General features: G+C 39.4%; 1 protein-coding gene across 1 annotated transcript in view; it reads right to left on the bottom strand.

Annotated features, from left to right (window-relative positions):
• Positions 1-12,546, bottom strand: part of FLT1 (fms related receptor tyrosine kinase 1) — a 210,258-nt gene that overhangs the window by 97,751 nt on the left and 99,961 nt on the right. Inside the window, 2 exon segments of the mRNA XM_056108631.1 lie at positions 282-390; positions 9,905-10,019. Of these exon segments, the coding sequence (XP_055964606.1) occupies positions 282-390; positions 9,905-10,019 (224 nt within the window).

Genomic DNA, 12,546 nt, shown 5'->3' on the forward strand with positions numbered 1-12,546 from the left:
AGTTCTCAATCCAGCCTGGAAGGAAGATGGACACAAACAGCTCTAGAAGAGAATTCAAGGAACTAACTCTCTAAGAGACCCTAACATGCATTTGAGTCCTGAGAATAAGGATGAAGGTCCCCCACCTTAAACAATTCTATGGGATGTTTTCTTTCTTTTTTCCCCCCTTTTTAAAGAAAAATGTGAATCGCTCAATTTATAAGAGCAACCAGAGGCAGCCAAGGCTGAAGAGAGCAAAGATCACTTGTTTTGCTGGTGACTGGCATAGGCAAGTGTCTTACCTGTGACATAAAATCTTATGCTTCGCTCCACAGTTCCTACTTTATTGGAAGCCATGCAACTGTAGATTCCAGATATTTTAGAGTCAGCCACAATCAAGGAGCTCGCCGTCTGCAAAACAAAAGGAAATTTTAGCTAGTAATAGGACAAAGAACTGTTTGAACAGTCCCAAGATACTTGAGAAAAGCAGCACAATCAAGTGATCCCATTCACCCAGCAACAAAGAGCTATGTGCACTGGGGTTCCCAAGGCTCTCCCCTGGTAGAGCCCCAGCAAGAGTGGAAAAATAACAGGAAAGCAGGTCCTGGGGAGACCGGGGACTCTGACATCCGACCTGGGTGAGATTTATCTCGGGCTGCTGGCATCACAATAAGAGACCTGAAGCCCAGATGCAGAACCTCACGTCCTACTCTGTGAGGTGCTGTGTTCCTGGGGAGTGAGAAGGACAGGTGAGACCCAGCCTACCCGAGAGGGGATAGTGCCCAAAGCATGAAAGGCATCCGCTTAAGAAGTCTGCTTGGATAGAGAAGGACCATATTAAGCAAGGGCAGACAAGAAGGGTTTGCCGGAGCATTTCTTGGACAAGCTCCAGGAATCAGGCAGCACAGCCTAGTGGTGTTGAAGGCACCCAGAGTCCTAGGAAACTCCCTAAGAAGGCCATGTGCTGTGGCATGATTAAATCACTCAGTTTTCCATTCCTAGTATATATCAGGAACAAATACAATGCCGTTCCAATAGATTTTAGTTCTGCTCTTGGACAAATCAGCCCCTGAAGAAACATGAGCAGTCAAATTTATGTGACTCTGTCTGAATATAAAGCACCTTCCAAGCCATGATCTCAAAAATGACATGCAAATTTATACCACAGAAAGACTTATGTTGCTGTGTTCTATTAAAGATAACACACAGCAATATAATGTACATGGTTGAGAGTTTTTACATTGAACCAAATCTTATAAAAAAAAGTAATGTCTATGATCTAGGGGAAAAAGAATGAAAGGGCTTAGTTTTCATATTTAAAATTACCAAAAAAAAGTTTGATAGCGTCACTTATAAATCTTTGCAGTCTCTCTCCTATGATTCCAATAACTGGTTTCAGACTTTGAAACTCTAAAGGCTGCATGAATGCTTCCAGACTTGAAAGATGGTGCGGCTAGAGGAGTCGGAGGCTCAAAGATGGAAGGTGCATGTGGATAGCACTGAGCAAGCTTGGGGGGCAAATTCGCATGAATAATGTGGATTGGTCACTGGAAAGTGCTCCAACATCTGCTTCCTTTACTGAAGATGTGACGCCATTTTACTGCTTTTATACTTATTGGATTTTTGTTGGCCCATCCAATGAATTAACATTAATGCTATGTGCATAATAATGACAGATTGATGCTATACTTAATCTATAGCTCAAGAAGAATAAAAAATTGGTACTCTGAACATTTTCAATCAGCAAGACTGTGTGTAACTCCAAATTTTCTGTAACAGTGAATTTTAACATTTTATACCTGTGGACCAATAAAAGCAGGAGAAATAGTTCATGAACAGTAAAGGCAGAGATGAGAAACACTATTTACAATAGCAATCTGGGTATTAGGTTTTGGTTTTGAAGCCACATCTCGCTCTGAGCTTAAGAATCACTTCTGGCAGTACTTAGGGGACCATATGCGGTGTCAGGGACTGAACCAGTCAGCTACATGCAAGGCAAATGCCTTAACTCCTGCACTATCTCTTCAGCTCAAGTTTTTGAATTGAATATTGAAAGATGAAAACCATGTGTTCAGTGGTAATAACTTTTTCATAGACCCACATGAAATTTCTGGTGACTGGTGGTTGAAAACCACTGCTCTATAACTTTCCTTCTTTTGTTTGTTGACTCTATTTAATTCTGTCTACCCTGAAATTATTTGTAATAGAAGTCTGCACTCTGGCATTTTCCATTCAATGTAGCAGTTCTTGTTCATTAATTGATGCATTTTCCAGATGTTGTAAGAAAGGCTTATAAATACAACACATTCCCACTGCTAACTTAGAGGTGAGATACAGGAATTTCCCCATCAGAGGATCAAATACATATTATTCTCTTTTGCAGAGCACCACCCATATAAAGGCAAATAAGCAGTAGAGAAGAGTAAAAAATATCTCAGCTCTCTCTTTCCCAGTTTTGGTTATTTCTTTTTATAAGAGATGGTCAATTTTTTTTTAAACCCAGGGAGCCAATTTTCTTTTTAAAATTGTGGTGTCTTCTGCTTATGCATCATGGAAGAATATGGGTATAGCCAGAAACTCGTAGGTGGCCATGTGAAAGGGAAGGTTATATAGGGGCACTGGGAGACACTGGAGATCCCAAATTAAGACTCTAATGCCTTCATTTGGTCTCAGAAAACTTGGACTCAGGTGAACTGGAGCAGAAGACAATGGGGTAAAGCATAGCTCAGACCTTCATTCGCTATTCACCTCTCAGTCAAGCACTGCCTTTCTTATGAAGTCAGCTCTAGTTTATCTACATGGGCCTTCCAGAACTCTCTCTCTCTCTCTCTCTCTCTCTCTCTCTCTCTCTGTGTCTGTGTGTGTCTGTGTGTATGTGGTTTTGGAGATTGAAACTAGGGCTTCAAACATGCAAGACAAGGACTATACCACTGACTTACATTCCAGGACTGTTTGTTTTATTTTATTTTATTGTTTTACTTTATTTTTTTGTTGTGCCAGGGATCAAAACCAGGGTCTCACACTTGCAAGGCAAATGTTCTACTACTAGAGCTTTGCTCCCCTCCCCTATAAATCTTAGATTCTCAGATTTATTGTTGATCAAGAAATAAGTGAAAAATACCTTTCTGTTTGGATTGAGAAGGATGAAAATTAAGGACAGCAGTAACCGGAATCTGAAAGTTGTGTTTGGCTATTAAAATTATTTTGATTTATAGGTCTCAAAGTAAGTGTGCATACAACTGTCTTTCACAGCAAGGGAAAACCAGTGCAGGATATGGATGGCCTGGGCAGGTCATCTGGGAGTGGTTGGAGCCTTTTTTTTTTTTGACTCCAACAGAAAGCCCAGAGGTTTTATATATGAATATGCCAAATAAAACTGATATACCTAAAAGTGACGTGAACCAATGGTGTGTAGAGATATGAGTGCACTTGGCTGTCATTGGCATTCTGTCTTAAGATCCCCTCTCCAGACTCCTTATCCACCATCAAGTCTACCCCAGAACTCATCTCTCCAAGGTTTCAATTAAAACTGAAGTAGAAAATTATATCAGTGGGGCTTTGCATAATTTCTTTGTTTCTACAGCTCTTGCTGTGTGCCAGACACAATGTTATTTTATTTTCCTTCTGTTCTTATAAGGTAAGTGGGGTGTATGGTGGGGGGGAAGAGTAGGGATGGGGAGGAGGGCTGTCTCACAGAGGAGGCAACGGAGGTTATAGAGAATAAGTGACTGACCCAAAGTTACCCAGTGCTAGATGTAGGCAGAATTTTAGCCTATATCAGTCTGGTCTCAGTGCTTATGCTCTTAATCTTCATATAAATCTGCTTATCTCAAAATGCTTTAAACTGATTAATGTAGCTCTGGTGGGAATATAGCTTTATTGTTAGAGTTTTGTCTACTCTCTCAGTTGTGTTTGCCTTTAAGAATACCCCCTTAAATCAGCAGACAGGGGTCACTAAATGCTACAATGGACAGAAGTACTAGAATTTCTTCTTTGATAGTATTTTTATACAAGCTGTAAGCTATTTGTCCACAGACACTTAATGTAGTTTGAAAACAGGACTAATGATGAAAAGTTATAATTGGACTGGAAAGAGTATGGAGGGCAAGATTCTTGCCTTGCATGTAGCTGATGTGGGTTGCATTCCAGCACTGTAAATGGTTCCCCAAGCAGGCTAGGAATGATTCCCGAGCACAGAACCAGGAGTAAGCCCTGAGCACTGCTGGGTGTGGCTCCCAAACCAAAAAAAAAACAAAGAAAAAATTATAATTGAAATATAAAGATGGGAACTCAGTCCCCATCGGAGTGGCCACGAGGAAGGAAATCCCAGAGTTGGAATGAAAAACCCCTGGAGGAGGGAAAGTGGGGGAAGGAAAGATGTGGGGAAACAAACGTGAAAGGCGCTCTCATCTGCAGTTCCAGAGATTTTTCATCCCCCAAAAGGGAAAAAAAACAAGGGGGAAAGAATAGGGTTCTGTGGGGAGGAAGAAGAAAAGGGGTTAACGAATAAATAAATAATGGAGTCCAAAAAGTCATTAAAAAAAGAAGATATAAAGATGATGACACACATCCTGTGATCAGATTTCTATAGTACCTACCCTTTTCCAGAGAATATATTCTTAAAATTAGACATCACACTCTATTTTCATGAGAAATAAAAGGCAATGGGTTGACCATGGATTGACAAAAATTTGACAAGAGAATGATACATTTTTATAGGACCACTAGTGCTAAGTTGTCGGTGAGTATCATCTGGCTGGCTAGAGACAATTTCTCACATACAGTTGTCTCTTGAGTTACAGGGACGAATCTGTTCCCTAGTGCTCATAGCCAAACGCTATTGCTTCAAGGGGGAAGACGTGAAGGTAGCATAACAGTTTGGAGTGCCAGATATCAACTTAATATTATAAAAGAGAAGGTGCCAAGAGTCTGAGTTATAACATATGTTTGAAATTATAATCAAGGTACAACAAAAAAATAGAGAGGAATTCTCAAGGATGTCTGCTTGTATTAGTTCTAGAACAAGTTTTCATTTGCCACAATTTATTTTTAGTTCTGAACCCTTTCTGTGGCGGTGTCTGATGCCAGGACCTCAAGATTAAGCTTTCAAACACCAGCCTTAAATTCTCTTCTGTGTTCTTTTGTCTGACTCAGGAACAGTGATGAAAATTATCATCAGGTATTGTAACTGTGGGGATTATTCACACCTTCCTTCCTTCCCTTTGCTAAGCATTAGTAATTCACTATGACAATGTAGTTAGAACCCCATGGAATATAATGAATGGGATATGTGTAATTGAGTCCAATTTCCAGCATTAGTTTTTAAAAATCTATATATGGAACAATGATTTTAATCTCAGGGTGTTTCTGATATAGTTTCCTAGAAAATGTTTCCAAAGAATAAAAGGAGATATCTAAAGACCATGGAAGTGCTTAAAATTAGCCCAGGATGGCAGATTTGAACTAACTGATGGTATGGTAGAACTTAAGAATTAGCAAAATAATGGCTACCAGTGAGAACACAGATACTAACAATGTTTCTGGAATTAGGTTTTAATGCTCCTGCCATGGATTTGATTCATTCAGTACCTGTATTTCTCAATGTATCCAGGGCAATGGTAAATGGAAATGTTGCTAAAATAATGAACTGACCAGTCCTCCAACCTCTAAGCATTAATGCTGTCATATGTATTTCCCATATGTTTTTTTTCTTTCCCTAGTACTGAGTTCCTTTCACTTCCTATTCCACATTTACAGATGTAATTGTCCGGCAATCCCTTTGAAACAATACTGAAAGTCCACATTTGCATCTCTCCAGTTGATGACTCACTTTTCACAATTCTAGCCCAAAACTTGCCAATAAGGAAACTGAATTTGATTTTCCTCTACACCTTGTCTTGATTTAAGCAACAAAATGAAAAAAAAATGTAAGTCTCTGAAATCTATCAAGTGTTCTAGTTGTATCCCAGTTGTTCCACTAAGCAATGGAGAATTTCTAGCCATGTGACTTTATAGTAAAGGATCCTCATAATGTGAATTGGGACTTTAATTTACTTTCAAGAAAGTGAAGAAAACAAGAAAAACAAGAATTGAGTGCTGAAAGTAGGTAAAGGGATATACACAATAACTTCTCAGTACTGCAAACCAGAATGCCCAGAATGAAGAGAGAGAGGGAGCGAGTGACAGAAACAGAGATAAAAGAAAGTGCCTGACAGAGGCAGACTGGAGCGGTGGTGGGGTGGGGGCAGGTAGGAAGAGTGGCAGGAGGGAAACTGGGGACACTGGCGGTGAGAATGTACAATGGTGAAGGGCACCGGATCATTCTATTAATCTCAATCATGAATAACTTTGTAACTGTGAATCTCACAGTGATTCAATTAAAAAAATAAAAAGAGAAAGAAATAAAGTGTAGAAAATAAGAACAAGTTACCACTGGAAGGAAAAGACCAGGGCAAATAATTCTAATTTAGAAGAACTTTCATTTCTTATTGCCATGTGAAAATAATTTTTTTCACAAACAGAAAAGGACATACTCACAGATGCTAAAAATAAAAGTAGTACATTATCTTAAATCTACAAAATAAAACTAATAATTTACCCAATCTACTACATTGGAACTACATTAATAATAGAATATGCACTTGAACTATCATCTAATCTAATTTGATAGAACTCTCTCCATCTAGATAGATTCAAAGAGAGACAAATATCAATTTCAACTTGCAGTATGTATAACACTCATATTTATAACAGTGGGTAAACAAGGCAGGGCAATTATAGGCAGCTCCAATTCCTAAAGGAGAGAATCCAGAGAGGCAAGTTGATCTGCATTAGCTAGACAAGACTGTAGGTGGTGGAGTGAGGTCCTTGGGTTCCCAGCTGCAGACTGGACAATACGGATACCAAGAGATTTGAGATCTTTATTTAAAACCTTTTACATACCTAAAAAACTACAAGTCAATAACTATATTTCAAGCCCACATAAAAAAAAGCAGAAGACCTTTTTTTACTTCAGCCAAGTTTTGTTACCACACTACACTACCTTTTCAATCAGATGGCTCTAATTCCAAATTCACATTACTACGTCATGGATTGAGCAAATTGGAAACTTCCTTTAGCATTCTACATTTTTCATTTTTCTTTTCTATAACAATCTTTGCCATAAATATATCAAAGTGGGAGTTAATGTTACACTGCAATGAACAGGTAAATTACAGTTTGGTTATCCAGCAGTTTAACATATCTAAGAGAAGGCAAAATGAATTGACAATCAACAATATCTTGAAATTTTTCTAGTACCTTGGGTGATAAACTTACTTTATATTAAGGCCATTTTGTTTGTTTCTGTTTTAGGGGCCATACCAGGTGATACTCAGGACCTATTTCTGGCTCTGTGCTCTGCAGTGCTCATGGTTGACTCAGGGGACCATATGGGTGCCAGGGATCGAAGCTGGGTTGGGTGCAAGCAAGGCAAGCACCTGATCTGCTGTACTATCTCTTAGGCCTAAGTTATTTTCAATTTTTATGAAAGAAAATAACTTTCTATAAGCTTTCAAGTTATAGAATTTCTCCTTTTCTAAGTAATTCATTAGACTTCTCTCAATAGCTTATCCATCATAGGATGTTTTAATCTATTTAATATTTTCATTTACATTAGGGAAAAGTAGCTGTAAACCACTTAAAGCTGTTGCTGAAGTAATAGAAACTTTTTCTATATCTTTGACTAATGATTGTTGATATTATCATGCAAGTCATCTGTGTTGATATTATGGGTTTTAGAAGAAGGAGACCCTGTTTTGAATTTCACCTTTTTTACTTTTAAAGCTTTTTAAATTTTATCCGTTTTGGGCCACACACAGCGTGTTCAGCATTTACTCCTGGCTCTGCACTCAGGAATTGGTGGGCTTGGAGGATCATATGGAATGCCAGGGATGGAACCTGGATTGGCTTCGTGTAAGGCAAATGCCCTACTATTGCTCCGGCCCTCCTACTTTTACTTTTATGTGGTGTGCTTTTGAGATAATCAGCAAGTCACCCTTGATTTTATTGTTGTTGTTTTTTTAATCTTTAAAATAGAGTTACTTGTTTTTGGGCCACACCTGGCAGAGTGGTGCTCAGGACTTACTCCTGGCTCTGCACTACTCCTGGTTGGGGATCAGGGTACCATATGGAATGACAGGGATCCAACCTGAGTTGACTGCATGCAAGGCAAGCACCCTGCCTGCTGTACTATCTCTCTTGTCCCTCAAAGAACAGTTTTAAGGGTGCTAATTGTCTCAAAGTCATTAGGAGGGAGTCAGAGTGATAGTATGAGTATGGTATTTGCCCTGCACGCTGCCAACCTGGTTGAAAACCTGGCACCCCATATATTCTCCATAGCCTATAAGGAGTGATCCCTGAAAGCTGAGCCAAGAGTAAACTCTGAGTACCATAGGGTGTGGCCAAAAAGCAAAAGCCAATATATATATATATTTGTATATATATATGCATAATATATAAATAAAATGGAGTAACTGGGTCAGGGAGAAAGCTCAAAAGGCTCCAGTGCATGCTTTACATACAGAAGTCCAGGGTTTGAAACTTGAGCACCACTGAGAGTGACCCCAAGCATTGACATGAGAATAAATAGCCCTTGGCCACTGAAGAAGGTGTAACCCCAAAACTGAAAAAAATTTTTTTTAATTAAAAAAATAGGAGTGACTACTCTGGTCCGCCAAAGAATGATGTTGACCTTAGCATATGTCAAAATTTTTTTACATAATGAAGAATACAGATGTTATTTGTTGTTATAATTATTGTTAAATCTTACATGGAGAACAATGACATCTGCTTTGTTGTCTTCAAATGCAAAGAATACCACGGAATGAATAGATCCCAGAAACACAGCCACATTCAGGCCGACGGTGACATTTTTATTAACAGACTATCCCAAATCGAGTTATACATGTACAATAGACCTTTTATAAAGGGTCATTTGAGTTTCTTCTTTTATAAAGCATTGTGAACCCTTTGTCTGGTAACAGAAGATTTGTTTCTTTTTTTCAGGGGCCACACCCAGCTGTGCTCAGGGCTTACTCTTGATTCTGCCCAGGGATCATTCCTGGTGGTGCTCAGGGGACCATACGGGATAACAGGGATCAAACTTGGGTTAGCTGCATACAAGGCAAGTGCCCTACCTGCCGTACAATCTCTTCAGGCCCATCAGCAGATTTTTAAATGTATTTTTGCTCATTCCATAGGATAACATTGAGATGTACCTGGTTTATAAGGCAACAGTGATACTGAGACTCTGGAGATGAGGTGAGTAGAAATGATGCAAAAGCATCAATCAGAAAAAGAGGTCTGCTGGACACTAATCATTTCAGGAAATGTGTGCGCTTGTAGGGCACAACTTAATCAGACTTCACTTCTGCACAGAAAGGATAAAGGAGTACTCTGGGAAATGGACACTGGTCCATTTGAGTCTTAAGGATTGTTCTGTCCTTTGCTTATCAAGAGTCAGTTTAAAGAATGTCAGTGACTCCCAGTCCTGGCTATATGCTAGAATTTCCTGGGGAGCATTTATAGAGCCCAGGTTTCACTGCAGAGACTCAAATGCAGTCATAATTAGTAGAGGATTCGAGTAAGCTGCTGGGACTGGGGAACTCTGATGCAGATTGGTTGGATGTTTCAGGGGCAGCTCTGCTCTTAGGGTTGAGTACTTATTGCTTTGGAACTGGTGGCCAGTTGGAGAAAATAACCGTTGCTAGTGTGTCTCTCCATGAAGATGTATCTCACTTATTACCTATTTTCTCATGGAATTTTTGTCAGAGCATCTGAATTACTTCTGGTTCTGATAAAGCCAGAACAAGGATCTGACAGAAAATTTTTAAAATAAATACGCCAAAGCTTTTTTCTTTTCTTTTTTTTTTTAAATAAACAATACCTTGTTCTTTCCTTCTATGATTGCGATACGCTGAGTGATACTCTCAATTCTGTTTCCTATGATGTTGTTAGAGTCCAGGATAAAGGACTCTTCGCTCCTGGAACAAGAATCAGACCTAGATGAAAAAGAAAGAAAAAGGCATCAATCAAAAGATTGTTCTGTGGCATGGCCCAAAGCCTGGTAACAGATGGAACAGAAACCAGTGGTGAAGTCTTGAGATGACAAAATCACATGTTTATTTAAAGTTTAGACTTCTCCCTGATAACCATTCTCACAAAAAATAGCAAATATAGTTGTTTGACTTGAGAAAAATGCCTCTATGCATTCTTCCTATCCTCAATAAATAAAAAATAAACAGTAAAACTTAGCATCTAGAATTTAATTAGTTCCTAGAAGGAGAAATATGTACACAGAAAAAATTGAAACTATGTTAATAAATGGAAAGCTCAAGGAAACAATAGAATTTCGCATCTATAAAAGGCTGACTTTTGATCGGAATATTCCATTTTCCAGCTAACTTTTTTCCAGGGCTAATTAGGCACACATGGAAAAACTCACCAAGGAGCAGTTATAAAATCCAGTCTATTTCCTTTAAAGTTTAGCGATAGCACGGCAAGTCCTTTAACTTCTCAGGCTTTGAGTGTTCAATGATACGATTCAAAGTGTTGGAGCTGTCTATCTTAAAGATCTGATTCTAAATTTTAAAAATCACAAAATCTCTCTTTTTATTTAAACTTCCTAGGAGAATATGTCTTAAAGAGAGATTTTTGACCTATGCCTGGAAGGTGGCCTGTTCTCTCAAACATGCTGGCATCAGCAGATTTCTATTTTCATGTAGTAAACTGCTGGTATCACTGCTGTCAATACTGACTCATCATGTACTAGGTTGTACTGTAATCTATGTTTTACGTGAAAGAAAAACAACCTAATGAGAAGAGAGAATATTTAGGTCTGTCCACTCTGACCCTAGTCTTGCACCAGCTCACTTTTCCATTTCAACACCCTCAAAACCATTCCCAGACCAACACTGAGAACATTCTTGTCCCTCAGTGGCATCCCTTCTGTTCCTCAAATGCCTACAGGGCAAGTATCTCTGTCTAACAGTCAAGGCCATGCACCGTCCATTCCCTACCTGCTGTTCTAACCTTACGCCTACAGAAACTCTTTGTTCTAGCCAAACAGGTAGTTCAAAGAGAACTGGACCAGGAGTCAGAGGAAGTCAATCCTAGTCCCACCCTGTCTTCTCATAGCTGTGGGACAAGTTTTCTTTGCTGAAAATTGAGAACAAAAATATATCTCCCCAGTGAACCTCACAGGACCGGACACACATTTAACAACTTAATTTACTTGAAGAGGCTTTGTAAGTTACAGACATCATAGAAAAGTAAAGAATTCTCCTTATTGTAAGGTATGTGCCATATAGGCCATCCCTAGGCTCTTTACCTGTACACCTACCATCCTTGAGACCTCTCCTATCTCTGGGTCTTCTCTAAGCATCTAAGCACCTCATCTGAATCACTGCTTCCACAGTCCCTCGCAACTTCCACGCTCAGAACCACTCCATGAGCTCAGTGCTAGTTTACCTGAATCTATACTGGAACTTAAGTGTTCACACTTCGCTCAAATAGGTAATGAAATAACCTGAGGACTGTACTAGAGACCTAACACACAGCAGCTTACCACGGGCAGAGAATTTGCTTGCTTTTTTTTTTTTTGCTGACTGCAAAATGGATTTGGATTCCCTCAAAAGAGCCTTTTGAGGTTAAGGTCTGGGTTTATTTGGCACACAAAACAAATATACAAAGATTGTCTTCAAAACCTGGGTTCCCCAGGTTTTCATTTCTCTGTCATTACCTGTGATCCTGCTGGCCTTTGGTGCCGAGGTTTCCCAACTTCAATCTAGGCTCGGTTACCCCCGCCAGCTCCTAGCCTACAGAGAAAGTACCTTATGTGCGGAAGTGGTTCTTTTCACCATGAATTGTGCCAAGGAACCTTTCATGAAATCAATCTGTACTCCCACCACAAATCTTGTAATTTGTGGTAAGCAGAAAGCTTGCTGGGCTCTAGTTGGTACATGTTTGGGGCAGATACTAGAGATTTTGAAACCAAAAGGAATTTTAAAGCCCTATTTCCAGAGATTGTTTCCAGAGGGTTTCCAGAGCGATTGATCTTAACTAGTCAAAGGCAGCTGTGACTTCTGAGAGATGAAAGTGAGAAGATAAATGAAGTGGGGGGAGGGGGGAGGGGAAAGGTGCACAGAGGAGATTATGATAGGAAAAAGTTCCAATGATTCCACTTTGCTCTTTGAACTGAGAAAAGATTCTAGACTATTCAACCACTGGGTAGGGATACATTGATCTGTTAAACGCACAAGGCCTGACCCTTTCTAAAATTCCCTGTGATGCTTCTGAGTCTCTGACTCGACTCAGGGGGGGACAGGCCTTACTTCTGTTATCTACTGCCCTCATTGTTAGGCAAGCATCGAGTTTGTAATTGGTCACTCTCAAACATTTGTAAACATATAGAAAGGCATGCAGCACTGGTATCTTGTTTCTAAGTTTCCATCTCTTTTAGTTGTTATTTGCACACAATCTAATTGGTCGTGACAATATAATAAATCTCATTTAACCCCATTTCCTTTC

This window comes from Sorex fumeus, unplaced genomic scaffold (genome assembly GCF_029834395.1).
Source record: "Sorex fumeus unplaced genomic scaffold, SorFum_2.1 ptg000008l, whole genome shotgun sequence".
In the NCBI taxonomy this organism is placed as follows: Eukaryota; Metazoa; Chordata; class Mammalia; order Eulipotyphla; family Soricidae; genus Sorex; species Sorex fumeus.